Below are 16,453 nucleotides of genomic sequence, written 5' to 3'. Positions count from 1 at the left end.
AAGACCTTAATAATAATGTAAACCCCCCCTAAATAGTAACTAGCAATACTGGTATATGCTGGGCCCCACTCTGGTTTCTATGGGGATCCATACATCACAGAGGAGTATTTAAGGAGGAGGAACAGTTCTGAAAGGTGAGGTTCCCGGAGGTCCAGAGGAGTGGAGCCTTGGGGAGTGTAGATGGGTATGTTAATAAAGTGATAGCATAGACCAGGCCCTCCTGTTTATTATGTTGAACATAACCCTGCCCCCCCCCCCCAATCGCATGTCGGGTACCCTAGGGGAAATGGTGTACTGGTTACTTGGGTGTATGTGGTGCAAACCTGCTGGCAACAGGGGGCCCTGAGTCTCCCACGGTGATATGTGGGATGTCATCAGGACTGGCTTTCGAGGTATGGCTGAGTCATACTCACTCATGGTACAGCGCCTCCATCTCCAACAGATCCCCAGCGTAGTAGGGAGGAATCTCTGAAGGAGAACCTCTTTGTGCAACTTCTCCCTGAATGATTCCAGGCTCAGGCAAGAATGTATCTTTAACATAGAAATACTTTATTTCCTCCGCCTTCAATGGCAGACTGCCCATCATGCAGCCCGGTCACTTAGCCGCTCATCACAGGGTTGTCACCCGAAGGAAGTCCCTGGACACAACTCCTAGTCAGGGCCCTAAAAGCTGTCCATGCTCTTCTCTTACTCCCTGGTGGAGTAAAAAGAATAGTATCCAGCACCACTCCCAGAGGGAGGGCCGCCTGCAAGAGCCCTGGCAGCTTGCTGGGACAGACTAGCCTCTCTCAAGGGTGGAGTGGCACTGCTAAATTCAGGAAATGCTATGCAATAAGTAACTCTAATAGGCACCACCCCTGTGTCACTGTAATTGGACACAGAGCCTGATGACACTATCTTCACTGCCTTACTGCACAGCATAGATGTGTGTAGGAAAAACCCATGATTACTCCTGGCAACCTGCCCATACCAGGGATTATTGCACAGGAGGAGAAAGAACTATAGCCCCAAAACTACCCAGGGCTACATGTAGATAGGGCCAGTACCCCTTACGTAAAGACCCCCTAAAGATGGAAAAAAGAGTCATGTACAGTTTTAGTAAAATGAATACGACACGCCATATGGGGTCTCAAGAAAAGAGGGCCCCCAGCTGCCTGACGATCATCTTTATCCGTGGATCAGCACAAAAGTTTCTCATCAGTCTGTGTGGAAGTGGCAGTGCCCAAATACAGACAGCAAGGTTTTGGGTCAAGCACAATGAGACCTATCAGGATTTTCCATAGGAGCCCAGAATAGTCAGTTGACTATCTAAAGGGTTACAAAGAGACAAAGAGGGCCAGGTCCCACAAGTACCGAAGCAATGACGTCAGAGTAACTTCATCTAAGTGTTAAGAGTGGGCATAGATGGAAGAGATGTATTCATGTATGTCTTTGTATAAAACTCTGTACGATGTCAAGGTATGTATGAGTGGTTCCCAAGTTGGGGACATGAATAAATTATGGTTGTACTATAAAAGTTCCTGGAGCCCATTTTTTCACAACCTTGCTAACCCATTGCCCAGCCACCCCACTGCCAGCACCCTGAGTCAAAGTATACCATGCAGAGTAGTCATATAAATACCACACCGATGTATCTCCCTAGGAAGTCAGGCAGGGATGGTTACAGTAAAAAAAATGCAATGTTTTTGCTTTTAATTTGCATTCAATATGCTTTTGTTTTTTTCTTGTTCCCAATAATGTTAATAAAGGGGAAAGGGGAGGGGAATGGGTGCTCTCGCATCAGCCTTAAACAAATATATGATAAGGTGCAATAGGGACAAATAATATAATAATAAGTGAACAGAATAACAGAATCCCTTTGAATGCACTCAATATTAGTATGTTGATGTTGATAACATTGATAAAAACACTTTAATAATTAATAAATACAAATAAATAAAAAGATTGGTATTTGAAAATCTATGGCCAATCTAGCGACATAACATGAACATGTACAAATATTAAACATAAATTAAGAAATATAACAGATGGGTGAGTACATCCAATTGTATGTATAGTAGGGCCCCTCAGAGTATGCTCTGACTAAGGCTGTGTCCCCGCTGGCGCTGAGCTCGCTTGGCGCTCTTACCTTCTTCAATGTGGATCATCACATCCCTTCTCCTGCTGTAATCACGCGCTCATGCGCGTGCACACACGCTCTCCCAAGCGTTGTGCTTGGGGAGACAAGGGAGAGATACTTTCATGCTGAGAGCAGGGTCACATGACACTGCTCTGACCAATGTGAAGAGAGGGCGTGTTCTAATTACACACCAAACACAACATGACATTTTTAGCCGAGAGGGAGCAGAGAGAAGTGGAAGGGGTGTGGGGGGCGGGGGGTCAAACGGAGTGCTGCTGCTGCTGCTTTGTGTGTGGGGGGGGGCAAACGGAGTGCTGCTGCTGTGGGGGGGGGTCAAATGGAGTGCAGCTGCTGTGGGTGGGGGGGCAAACGGAGTGCTGCTGCTGTGTGTGGGGGTGGGCAAACAGAGTGCTGCTGCTGCTGTGTGATGGGGGGGCAAACGGACTGGTGTGGTGGGAGAGAGAAGGGGGGGAGAAGGGAGTGAGAGAGAGAGATAGAAAGAGGGGAAGGGTGAGAGAGAGGGGAAGGGTGAGAGAAAGGGGAGAGAAAGCAAGGGCGGACAGAATCGAGGGGAGGAGAGAGGGGGAGGGTCAGGAGAGAGAGGGGGGAGGGTCGTGAGAGAGAGGGGGGATGGCCGGGAGAGAGAGGGGGGCCAGGAGAGAGAGCGCAGGGGAGCACAGGGGAGGGCAGGGGGAGAGAGAGAGAGCACAGGGGGGAGGGGGGGGGCGTGGGAGATCAGGGGGGTGTGGGAGAGAGAGAGCAATGGGGGAGAGAGAGCAATGGGGGGGATAGAGAGCAATGGGGGAGAGAGAGCACAATGGGGAGAGAGAGAGAGAGAGCAATGGGGGAGAGAGAGAGAGCAATGGGGAAGAGAGAGATAGCAATGGGGGGAGAGAGAGAGCAATGGGGGGAGAGAGAAATAGCAATGGGGAGAGAGAGAGAGAGCAATGGGGGGAGAGGGAGCAATGGGGGGAGAGAGAGAAAGAGAGCGCAATGAGGGGGAGGGAAAGTGCAATGGGGGGATGAGAGAGAGAGAGAGAGAGAGAGAGAGACATAAACACACAGAAACACAGACAGCCCCTATGCAGCCAATGACACCCCCCCTCCCGTAATAGCCATGCCCCCTCCCGTAATATCCACGCCCCTCCTGTAATAGCCACGCCCCCTCCCATAATAACCACGCCCCCCGCTCCTGCTCTAAAAATGTTGCAGGACAGCGATCGCTCATGCTTGGAGAGCTGGTGACGTCACTGCTCTCCAAGCATGAGCGAGCTTTGCGGCAGCGTGGACTAAGCCTAAGGCCTGGGACCCGGTGCGCCCGGCGGCGCGGGTGGCCACATGCGAGTTCCCCACCAGCAGGGGAATCCTGCGGAGCCGGTCCCGGTCCCCCCTGGCTGCACAGCTTACTACACGCTGTGGCGCATCAGCCGCTATGGGATACAAGAGAATGGTGATCCCTAGCGTTGACGCATCACGTGGTGTGGCTGTGAGCCAATGGGGAGGGGAGGCTTCGGGAGGAGGAGAGGCTTCGGGGAGCGGGGAGGAGTGTGGAGTGAAAGCAGCGTGAGTGCCTGTCTGTGTGTGTGTCTGAGTGCCTGTCTGTGTGTGTGTCTGAGTGCGTGCGTGCCTGTCTGTGTGTGTTTATGTGTGTGCCTGTTTGCGTGAGTGCCTGCCTCTGTCTGTGTGTGTGTATGAGTGCCTGCATGTGTGTGTGTGCCTGTCTGTGTGTATGTGTGTGTGTGTGTGTTGCTTTACTTACCTTCAATCAGCAGCCCGAGCCGTGGAGGGGGGGGGGAGAGTAGCGGGTCCCTCCGCTCAAGCCACGCCCCCCCTCCCGCTCAAACCTCCCACTCCCGCCCACCTCCCGCTCCGGCTCCCGTTCCCTACAGACTGCATATCGCGGTCTGTGTATGTCAGCGCCCCGCCTGTCTGCAGTGCGGGCGCGCTGACTCTGGGAGCAGGGCCTTAGCCTAATGTAGGTAGACCGGGCACCATAATAATTAGTAGTGCCTATTATGGCTAGGGGGGCTGCTTGATAATTACCTGTTGTGACATTTAACTTGGTATCTCACAGAATATTTACTTCATATGTAACACGTCCCCCCCCCCCCCCAAACCTCACTTAGGGACGAGTGTATGGGAGTGTTTGCATTACCACGACTGTATGGTGCTCTACCTGTAGGTTTGCAGGAGATCTGAGTTTTATTTATTTATTTATTTATAAAATATTTTACCAGGAAGTAATACATTGAGAGTTACCTCTCGTTTTCAAGTATGTCCTGGGCACAGAGTTAAGACAAATAATACATGGTTACAAATAGTTACATAAATGAACAGGTATACATTATATACAAGACATTGCATGCACAGTTAAAGATAATAAATATTATGGGCGTATGAAACAGTTACAGACCAGGTTAAAATGTGTGACAGCCTTAGATTTGAAAGAACAAACTGGTGGTGATGTGAGAGTCTCTGGTAGGTTGTTCCAGTTTTGGGGTGCACGGAAGGAGAAGGAGGAACGTCCGGATACTTTGTTGAGCCTTGGGATCATGAACAGTCTTTTGGAGTCTGATCTCAGGTGATAGGTGCTGCATGTGGTAGGGGTGAGGAGCTTGTTCATGTAGCTGTGTAGCTTGCCATAAAGAATTTGAAGGCAAGACAGGAAAGGTGAACTTTGCGCCTAGACTCGAGTGATGACCAATCTAGTTCTTTGAGCATTTCGCAGTGATGTGTGTTATAGTTGCATTGGAGAACAAAACGACAAATTGAATTGTAGAGGGAGTCAAGTTTGCTAAGGTGGGTTTGAGGTGCCGAGCCATATACTATGTCTCCATAGTCAATAATTGGCATTAACATCTGCTGTGTGATACGCTTTCTGACCAGGAGACTTAGGGAGGATTTGTTCCTGTAAAGTACCCCTAGTTTGGCATAGGTCTTGGTTGTCAGGGTATCAATGTGCATTCCGAATGTTAAGTGGGAGTCCAACCACATGCCCAGGTATTTAAAACTAGTAACAGTAGTTAGGGTGGTGTTAGTGTTGTCTGCCAGACGGTAAAGAGACAGGAACAGGACTGGCTCGCACAGGTCTCTGGGTTCTTCATGGTGGTGTCAGCGCCTCCAGCGGTGATGGAACCCACGGAGTGTGGGTGTCAGCCCCCATCACTGCACAATGACTTCCCTCCTGCCCAGGAACTGACACTAGAGGCAGAAGTATCTTGAAGTGTACTTTATTGCAGGACATTCTGAATCAGCTCTTCTAGCAGCACATATATATACCACCTGTATTAGAGCACTATTGATTAAGGTGCACCATCTAGACAGCTTGGGGCAAGTATATATATATATATATATATATATATATATATATATATATATATATACTTGCCCCAAGCTGTCTAGATGGTGCACCTTAATCAATAGTGCTCTAATCCAGGTGGTCTTTAGGCTAGCCAACCTAAAGTGAGCAAGCTTGCCCCACCATAGGGAAGACTCACAGCTCCCACTTCGCTGTCTGAGGAGCAGGGGAGGACCACTCTCTCCCTCCTCACTCCCCGAGGACTCATAGAAACTCTCTCTCTAATTTTAGGCTACTCCCCTAGAAACCTCTGGAAGGGGCAAGCTCATGGTCTGTACCCACCTACAAGGGGCTGTACACAGGCCATTAGGCACCACCTACCTTCCTTCACTTTCTAGAGAAGCAGAAGGGGGGTCATTGGCCCATAGATTAACCTGCTAAGGCCTGGATCTTAACAGGACTTACATAGCAGATATAATATGTGGAGGGAAACAGGTACACATGGACATACCCTGTTATACATATAAAACCTTCTAAATATAAGAAGGATCATGGCAGAGAAAATGAGCAAAAGGAGAAAAGAGGGAACACAAAATTAAAATATAGTGATTTTAAAATTCATTGAAATTTATGTATTCAGAATTTATGTTTTGCAATATTAGAGATGTGTATGAAGTTGTAAAAATAAGTTGGAATGACTTTAAAAGCATCCTTTAGTTAAAAGCACATCAATAAAAGTTAATCTATGAAGATACTGTACATTCCATCTACAGTGTTAGGTTTGTGAAGCAATAAGAAAACATTATTTTAAGTAGGTATTAATGGGCAGACTGGTAAATTACTGATATACTCCATGCTTTTCATACAGTCTCCTTGATGTATAGCCCTCTCAGCCTGACATAGAATTGTCTATGAAAACTAGACCACACTGCAACAAATACAGTAGCAGCAAACAACATGTCATATCATATAAATCAACCAAAAAAACATACAGTATACAATACACAATGGATAAGTTGCAGAATCTGTTCAGTCTGCTAGAGGAAGATTTAGCATTGACATTTTAAGGTGTTATGCCATTCTGAAAACACTGTAAAAAGGAAAAACACATGTCTAATTATTCACAGATACATATTGATAAAGAAAAGGATGGAAGGAGAATGGAAGAGCTGAAAGTCCAGACCCAAAGATACAGTAGGGTCTGGTATGGTGTAGTCAGTGCTCACAATGTGAGTTACTGTAGCATTGTTTTTGTTTTTTTTCCTTTAACTGTTTTTGCTCAACACAAGCTTTTATTTATGTTAAAGGTTTAGCTAATAAACAGCTTATATTGTTTCCCCAAACCAATTCTCCCTATTTTTACCTCTGCACACATCTCCTACAGAGCACTTCTGTTTTTTAACCAGTTTTAACTGCACTGTAGCTCATACATAGCACATTTAGTGCTTCTAACATTTTAACCTTTTAGGCATTGCAAGTATGCTACAGTATACACCCCATGCAGTTGGCTTCAGCATTTTTTCCCTTTCTCATCTCTATGCAGTTGAAGAAGTACATAAGACCGTATAATATTGGTAGTGTAGGACCTACTGAAATGGGTTTACTATGATGTAATTGTAGGCTTAAAATATGTTGGCCAAAGTATTGAACTAAATTCTGTATATTTATGTGGAAAGAATACAGATAAAATATATAGTAATGTACTAAATGATTTGTCAAATTGGATGTAACATTGGAGACATTTTGTCACTTGAAGTATAGGTTAGGTCACACATCCAGTAGTACTCCAAATTACACAAATATGTGTGTGTGTATACAATGTGGTGGGTTTGGACATTGCTAAGACTGTGTACACCTACAGATGTAAGCAATGACATTGCAACTCATTGCTACCCACTGTGCTGTGCAGGTGAAATGGTGTGATAGCCCCATACAGTATCTCACACGCACCTAATGCATAACAATGGCCACTTCTCCCGCAGTTTGTTGTGTATGTCTCACTGCAACGTGCCTCTGGTTGAAATAACATTGGCTACATCTATATAATTATCTACACATTGTTTGTTCAGAAATATATAAATATATCTATATAGTTCTAGTTTGAAAGTCACTTCATGAAACCTGTTCCAACATTGTGCAACCTTTAAAAAATATATATGAATAAATAGTACACAGTGTGGAATTTGTAAATATAAATAGAGCCATCTCCAGAAAGCTACAGATCCGATGATATGTGCAGTTTACAGCAAACCGTTACCTCCCAATTTTTTATTATCTGGCCATGTGAGGCTTGCTGGAAAATTGTGGCCGTCAGCTGAAAATTGTTTTTTTGTTTTTTTACATTGTGTAATATAGGGCAACAAATTGTATAGGAAAAAAAATGTTTTTCAAGTCACATTTAGGATTATTTGAGAACAGGAAATTACATTTAATTTTAGGGCTATTTGTTAAATGTGAGATATATTGCTTGGTCCTTTTAGCATAGTGCACAGTTGTACTACCACCTGGTCTTGAAGAGTAAGGTTGTTGGAGGTTCTTATATATCTTTTAATAGTTTAGCCTGTTTTTTTTTAATGTTTTTAATTGTTGCACAAAATCTTTCAATGATTCACATGTCTCTTCTTCAGATGTATTGTGATCCTTCTATCTATACTGGTGGTTCTAGAAGACGCCTAAAAAGACAAACAATCTTCAGCAATTTGGCCTGGCTGGGTGTGTGGATAGGTTGTTTTTTGTTGTCTTCAATCACTTTCCCGGAACTCTTTCTTTATGCAGCCCTGTAGCAGGGAAATTGGTGAGGTTGCATGATGCCATTGCAAGAAGTGAGCTGATGGCACTTCATGGCTGGTGTCATATGACTTCATCAGTCTGCCAGCAGCAAGGCTGATAACAGAAAGAATCCACAGGGACAAGAACTAGCAGGGAAAGATTCATAATCATGTACAATGGCCAGACTGGAGTATGGCTGCGCTTATAGTGCCGGCGATGCGTCCGTCGCGTGAAAACAAATGCATTGTCGCCGTCGTTGCCGCTTATAGTGCACGCGACGGCGACAAAGCGACAAAGCGACAGTGCTACCAAAAATCTGCTAGTCACTGATATTTGATTTTTACTGCGACGGTCTCCCCTTGCGGCAAATCGGGAGCTTCTCCGTGCCTCTGCCCTCCCCTTTTGTGATGTCAGTGGCCTTGTAGCCAGCGATGTCGCCTAAACTTAAAATATAACTTTCACAATGGCGACGGCGACTGGTGACGTCATCGGTCGCGTCGCTGGCACTATAAGCACGGCCTTAGGATGCCAAGGGAACGTTATAGAGGAAGAAAAAATTGGGGCATCAAAGGTGGACTTAAGAAAAGATAGAGAAGGGAGGGCCTAAGGAGAGATGTACCATAGAGAAGGGAGCAAAATTAGGAAGCGAGTCATAAGTACATGAAGAGATTTTTTTGCAGTGTTCGATACACAGTTAATCCCTTCAAGTCTGTTAATTCCTGGTGCTCTGCACTGAAGAGGTTAACTCTGCTACTGATGGAACAATATTATATTTCGAGATGCGAAACTATCCAATTTTTACTGTCTTTTCCCCCCTAATTTTGTTTCCTTTCGTAATATTTCGCCAAGCCTTATAAAGGGCTAAACAAAATTGCAAAAATTGCACATTTCCACAATGAAGAGAAAACACTAGGGTTAGGGAGTGATCACAATACCACACCAATTGAAACAAAATAATGAGTGAATATATGGTAATGAAAAAAGTGGGTGCAAACTGTGAACTGAAAAGTGAATCAGAAAAAGGGAGGGAAGGAAAACACAAAATGGATGTGTCTCCTAAAAGAATTCACTATACTGCACTCCTACTTGATTTAAAATTTAACTTTTAATATATTTACATAAAACATATGTTACCAAAACGTCGTGTATTGTGCATTAAAAATAAATTAAATTAACAAGACCAAGCGTCCGTGTCAGTGAATGTGCGTTGGAATGGTCTCAAACAGCGAATTGTAGTTGAGATAGCAGGACACAAGACGCTAATAGTCAGGGTATAAACCCCTCTGGGGCACCTATGAGACCAGGTACATGTATATATATAAATATAACTAACAAACTCAGTGAATGATTGTATCGTGAAAATACTGCAGTCCTGCTTGGACTTATAAACCACAGAGCACTTAGGGATGTTAGTTAGAAGTGTATTACCATCCACTAGGTATAGAAGTGCAACTGATAGTGTGATAATGGAGGGTAAATGATTCACAGCATAGTGAAGCAATTGTTCACAGCATTTTGGTCAGTGAGTCATTATACAGCACACTCCAAATGAACATGTCATATAGAAAGCAGGAAGGCTTGCGCACTGAGTGTTAGTAAAGGTAACCAATTTAGATCTACATAGATAGAGCCAGGAGAACACAGAACACTACATAAAAGCAGCTCCAAGTAGGAGACTGACAACATTGCGCGTCCAACGCGCGTTTCCCTCCAGCAAAGGAGCTTCCTCAGGGACAAATTTGCTGGGGGGAGGAAGAATGAACCCTTATATACCCAAACAGTACCTTGATTACAGATTGAACAATTGCCAGCTGGTGCACATGCGCAGTTGGTCAGCTACCAAACTAAACCCATCAAACTTCAAAAATGCTAATTAAAACCTCTGGGTCAGTTCCCACACATTCAACAACAATAGTGCTGAATTTGTATGTTAATTCGAGCGTTTTTTGGGCTTCTATAATAGTGTGGCATAAATCGGCGAAATTAGAGTCCAATGCGCATGCACGTGGACTCTGAGAATCCAACAAACCAAAGTAGAGCATATTGCGCATGCGTGGGCACTAGAGTAAAAGTTACTAGATCAGAGTCTACGCAGTGCGCATGCGCGAAGACTTAAAGGCTCTAGCCCGATGCCCGTGCGACTGCGCATGCACGGAGGCTCCAAAGTAACTCATATAACCGCGCATGTGTAAGAGACTGAGGCAACAGTACTGCCATAGTCCAGGCATATTGCGCATGCGTTCGGACTCCAAAATTATATGGCTTGCTGCTGTCTGAGGTCACGCGCAATGCGCATGCGTCGGGACTTAGAAAATTTCGTCAAAAATAGAAATGTTCATATCGCGCATGCGTGGGCACTTACAAATATTTAGCCTTATTAATAAACAGTGTGATTTTGATTGTTCAATCGATCTGTCCTCATTCAATATGGTTGGAAATGCTCATGATATACATCTAAGCCATAAAGGGTACATATAGAGCTTTGGATGTATAGATAGTAGATAATCTTTAAAAGCTCATACCCTAGATGTTGGCAAGTAAAAGGGGTGTTATTTAATATGTGACAGATAATAATCAGTTAATAGTGGGTAAGGGTCTACAGTACCTTATGGAAATATTTTGTGCAGAGTATAATTGCAGAGATTAAATTGTATATACTCCCCCATAGTGATATACTGCTCAATGTGTCAGGCTTGGAGGTAGTGATAGGATGAATAAAGAAAATAAAAAACCAATTTATGTATATGTATATAGCAATTTTTGCGTGGTATTTTTATTGTGTAATTACTATTCTACACACATATAGCATACATAACGACTAAGCCCAACGCTGGGTTTAGAACTTTGGTAATATAGTCATTAATATGGTGGTAATATTCTAATATCTTTCAATATCAAATGCTGGGAAACAACACAATGGGCATGGAGAATGGTGTGGCTGCTCGTATATAGAAGTATATATAGCGTATGAGTAGACCATTTAAATACAACAGGAGAACACAGGATAGATAACAGAGTCTAACCAGGAGAACCTTCCTGATCAAATAAAGGGTGTATAAGTAAACCCCTCATTGAGTCCATTGGGGCTCCTGGTTTTTAATTTGAAAATCCATTCTGCTTCAATCCGAAGCAGGGATTGGTCAATATTGCCCCCTCTCATGGGACATTTCAGCTGGTAAATGCCCATGAATTTGATGGCATTGGTATCGCCATTGTGGTATTGTGTCACATGTCTGGCAACAGATGTTTCAGCAGAGTGTTTAATGGAATTAATGTGTTCCAAAACACGTCTGCGTAGTTGTCTAGTTGTTTTTCCAACGTATCTCTTACCACATTCGCATGTGATAAGATATATAACGTTGGGAGTCCGACAGTTGATGAAACTGTCCACAGAAAAATGTGATGTGTTGTCATGATTGGCGAATACTTTGCCCACATTTATGTGTCTGCATGCTTTGCACCCTTGGCAGCGGTACATGCCCTTCACAGGGCTCAACCAAGTTGTGTTTCTGGAACGTTGAAAATGGCTGTTCACTAATGAGTCCCGTAGGTTTTTGGACCGCCTGCTGGTGATCATGGGTCTAGGGCCTATAACCTGTGCCAAATCATCATCGGCCTGTAAGAGATGCCAATGTCTGGCGAATATCTTTTTAATGGCCCACCAACGTTTGTTAAAGGTGCCAATGACTCTAATTGTTCTGTCCTTAGATTTTGTCTTGTTTCTAGACAGGAGGGAAGCCCTATCGCAATGTAGTGCCCGATGGTAAGCCTTATTCAATGTTTTGATGTGATAGCCACGGTTGAGGAATCTAGACCGAAGTTCTTTAGATTGTACTATAAATTCTTCAGTCGTGGAGCAATTCCTCCGAAGTCGGAGATACTGACCTATGGGGATGCCACTTATGAGGCTTCTAGGGTGCTGGCTCTGAGCTAGTAACAGACTGTTAGTCGCTGTGCTTTTCCTATAAACCTTTGTTTGGATGTTACGTTCACCATCAATATATATGTTCAGATCTAAGAATGTTATTGAGGTGGTACTAAGCACAGTCGTGAGCCTCAAATTCAGAGTATTAGTATTTAATTTCTCCACAAACTCATGGAGTAGTTGAGTGGAACCTTCCCATAGGAGCAGAATGTCATCTATGTACCTGATCCACATAGAAATGTGGTCAGTGTACACAGAGTAATCCTCATTAAAAACGTGGATACGCTCCCACCAGCCCAGGTATAAGTTGGCATACGTAGGGGCACAAGCAGTGCCCATAGCGGTACCCTGGGTCTGGTGGTAATAAAGCCCGTCAAAAACAAAGTAATTATGTGTTAGAACATAATTCAGTAGATCAAGGACGAAAGAGTTGTGTCTGTTGAATCTACGGTCCCTGGTCGACAGAAAGTATTGGACAGCAATGAAGTCATAGTTTTAATAAAACTCTTTAAGACCAGACTCTAAAGGGCTTTTGATGGAGAAGAGAGAGAAGGGACAGAGGAGGAAGTTAGACTTCACAAACTGCTTGTGAACTTGTGATTAAAAATGTTGGCCATTAACATTGTATTGTACGGCAAAACTGATGAAGAGACTTGTGTAACCATAACTGTTTGTTTACAATTATATTTATGATTTATGATAAATCCCCCCGTGGCCATATGGGGGATTTTTAAACCCAAATACTGTATGAATGGAGAGGATCAAAAGCTGTGTTGTAAAATGTTACTAGAAATGTAGTTTGTCTCAAAAATAAAGCACTCACTCAACCACAACACGTGGGAGTTAACTTCACACCTTTATGTAGACATCCAGATTAAGATACAGTATGTCTTCCAGAAATATCGTCCATAATTGCTAAATAATGGCTCATTAAACTGTATGGCAGTGTCACTAAACATACAGATGTAACAGACAGTATTATCCCTGTTAACAAAAGTTAACACAAAAAACACACAGCAAATATTGTATGCGTTGAAGAGAACACATGTTTTACCATTGATTTCAGCGAAGCAGCTGTATTTTCTGATATAAATATTGCGGTAGAGTTAATGCATCACATTGCGCTAATAGGTGCAATAACATCTACTACTTTACATCTGTACAACATGCAGGAGACTGCAGAAAGGATAACTTCTAGTTACAAAAGATAACTATAACATTTAACCTTTAAAGATCATTACCTCTTCTGAGATGAGTGAATCAGAGGATCAGTATCCCTTTTAAATGCTAGAAACTGCCATGCAGTTTGACCTCCTGGCGTTTGCCAATAAATCCTAAGGGGCCTTGACTATTCTCCAGTTTATCAAAGCAGTTCATATTTTTCTGCTACTTTAAAAAAAATAAAGATGGCCGTCAGGGTCATGATACAGGATTCTGAAATGTCATCCCTCGTTGGAATTGCAGCTTCTCATTCTCACATGGGAGTAAGAGAGACATGGAGGCCATATTTATTTCCCAACTAGATTGTTGTGAAGCTGTCATACGCTCTATACTGTAGCTAGGATTAACATCAAAGAGACCACTGCAATTTTTATAATAATATAGTAGAAGAATAATTAATTGATTACTAAATTACAAATATTATCAATCAAATATGTTTTGAAAGGTATATTTCATGTAGGCAAAACAATGAGATGTCAGCTATTAATGTTAACTATTTTTAACTATGTACGTATTTATAATATTAGCTATTTTTAATACTGTAGCTGTGATTAATACTTTGGAAATGAGAGGCAACATTGCTTAGAAAGGGGAATACATTGTAATGTAAGCTTTATTATTCCTACTGATAACTCCATTGTATGCTTGTAATTTGTGGAACGTCAACCCTACCCACTGGAATGTTTATGAGCCAAGAGGACACAAAGAACTGTTTGTTCACAGCTGCATTGAATCTAAACCTCCGTAGTGTACATTTGCGTTGCCCCAAAGGCAGACAGGTTTTGGTGCAGCCGAAGGGCAGCCAAAGGGTGTGAGCCGTTTGCTGCCTTTGGCTGATGTTTGGCGATGTTAAAGTGATGTTAAAGCTGCTCTATTTCAATCTGAAACTCACAAGCCTTTTATCCCCTGAACCCAATTTTCCAACTCTATCTGTCCATGAAATGTCTGTGAACTGACTGTTTAGCTCTGTTCTTTTAATGTAACCATGTATTTTTTTTATAACGCTGTGCCCAGGACATACTTGAAAACGAGACGTAACTCTCAATGTATTACTTCCTGGTAAAACATTTTTATAACTAAAAATGATAACTGCTTTATTTTGCATGAATTTCCATAGGATTCAATGGCAGTAATGATACAGAATATCCCACCATATCATGACTGCGGAATCAATAACTCTTGCTACTGTACATTTGTATGTGTTTTTCAGAGATAAAGCGACTAATGAGAAATGGGAGAGTATGCGCTAGAGGGCTTATAATTTAAGGCTTGGATGCACTAAACTCTTTTAAACCACTTAACATGATGTTAACCTAAGTTAATATTACATTAAGAATAATGTAAAGACCATAAAGGACATTGGGGATTATGATTTGCAAGTGAGACGTTATCAGAGCATTTCCTATCCACTTATTCACCACATCATTTGTCATAGCTAAATTTGCCGTTACTCCCACCCAGACACTGGAATAGGAATTTTGCAGGTCCTGGATTGGGTGTAACACCATAATAAGGCATGATTTAAATAATATAGCATTATTCCCCAGCATTATTTTTCTGTCCTCTACTGTTTCTCCCCACTCGAGATTATAACCTATTTCTGAGTCAAAGAGAATGCAATGTTGTGCAATAATAATGTGACATTATGCCTCTTCTAATGAGATGTACAATAGTATGGACATTGTTGTTTTATTCACATCTAGTTCGTTTTGTGGATACCATGTTAACTCGGGGTACATAATATCTGTTCCTGTTTGAGGTAATGCTATGTTATGTTCCCTGATTTTATAGAGCTTAGTGCATCTAGGACAAAGCGGGAAGTGAGAGAAAAAGAAATATAAATGATTATATGTAAAAGCAAATCATATAGCAGTGCAGGTGCCAGTTATTTATGAATACTTGTCAAAAAATAATGATCATTAGTAGACATGGAGAAGTGTCATCTTCACCTTTCAACATTTATATTTTCCAGTATATTCTCAGAAGAATTAAAGGTTTTTGATGAAAATCTGCATTGAATTCTTAGTACAGTATTTGCTTATATAACATTAACTTAATCATAGTGTCAGGGGAGCTAACCATCATATGCCAGGGATATCTATTACAATATATTTGATGTGACATTTGCAACTAATTAACTGAGCATAGTTCAGATACTGAAAATATGTTATAAATGTGTACTTTTAATATTTGATGTTCACATTTCAGAACACTTGTAAAATGTATCGTCTTTGTGACAATATATCATAAGCAGAAATATTAAAACAATCATTTTTTACGTTTTTACTTAGATTTCGCCCGTTGAACCTGGAACCCAACCTCTGACCTTTTCTTTTGTGCCAATCATTGGAACACTTCCCACCCAGGTGCAGGTTGGAAAGGACTCTACATTTATTCCCAAAATTGTAAAGACATTGGTCAGTTGTAGAAAAGAAGAAATGACACACAAGGTAATCTGGAAACTGATTGTCATGTCATAATTAAGAGACCTCCTCTCCTCTAGAATGATAAAGCCCTAAGAAGATCTGCACACACCTTTTATATTCTTTTATGTCTTTATTTCACTATTAGATCCCCATTCCATAGCATGTCAAGAAACGTATTAGTGCTGGAGAAGGGATTCAAGTCCATTCACTTGAATCACATGAAAGTCTCCCCAAGCACGGGAAAGTAGATTTACAGCACATTGAATAAAAGCTTTAGTCTTTAATTTATCGAGTATTTTTAATTACATTTTCTCACAATAACTATTTAGCTTACATCATACGTTGCATATTTTTTTAGCAGCATAAAATATAAGCATTTAAAAACAAACCAGGATCTATACGTGTGTTAATAGTACACTAAAGCATTGTCCGAATGTAGTGCTAATAAAATAATTATATAATATATTGGACCTGAAGGCTATAGCAAATAAATAGACCAAAACAGCAATATAGAAAAATATCAAACTATATTAAAGACAAGATATAGCAAAAATCAAATTCAAATATAATCACATTTTTAACAATAAACATTAAATAGTATACAAAATAATGTAAAGACCCTAGGCAAAAAATATACTTAACACAAGAGTCAATACCCAGGCATAAAAAGATGGCTTTGACATAAAATTCCTTTG

General features: G+C 41.9%; 1 protein-coding gene across 9 annotated transcripts in view; it reads left to right on the top strand.

Moving 5' to 3' along the window:
• MLIP (muscular LMNA interacting protein) overlaps nt 1-16,453 on the top strand; it is a 304,176-nt gene that overhangs the window by 104,333 nt on the left and 183,390 nt on the right. For all 9 annotated transcript variants that reach the window (XM_075598171.1, XM_075598169.1, XM_075598166.1 and 6 more), the window contains exon 2: nt 15,624-15,782. In XM_075598171.1, coding sequence (XP_075454286.1) covers nt 15,624-15,782 — 159 coding nt within the window. The remainder of the gene's footprint in view (nt 1-15,623; nt 15,783-16,453) is intronic.

This window comes from Ascaphus truei, chromosome 4 (genome assembly GCF_040206685.1).
Source record: "Ascaphus truei isolate aAscTru1 chromosome 4, aAscTru1.hap1, whole genome shotgun sequence".
Lineage (NCBI taxonomy): Eukaryota > Metazoa > Chordata > Amphibia > Anura > Ascaphidae > Ascaphus > Ascaphus truei.
Note: the sequence above shows the minus strand (reverse complement) of the source record. Positions and strands in the feature narration are given on the sequence as shown.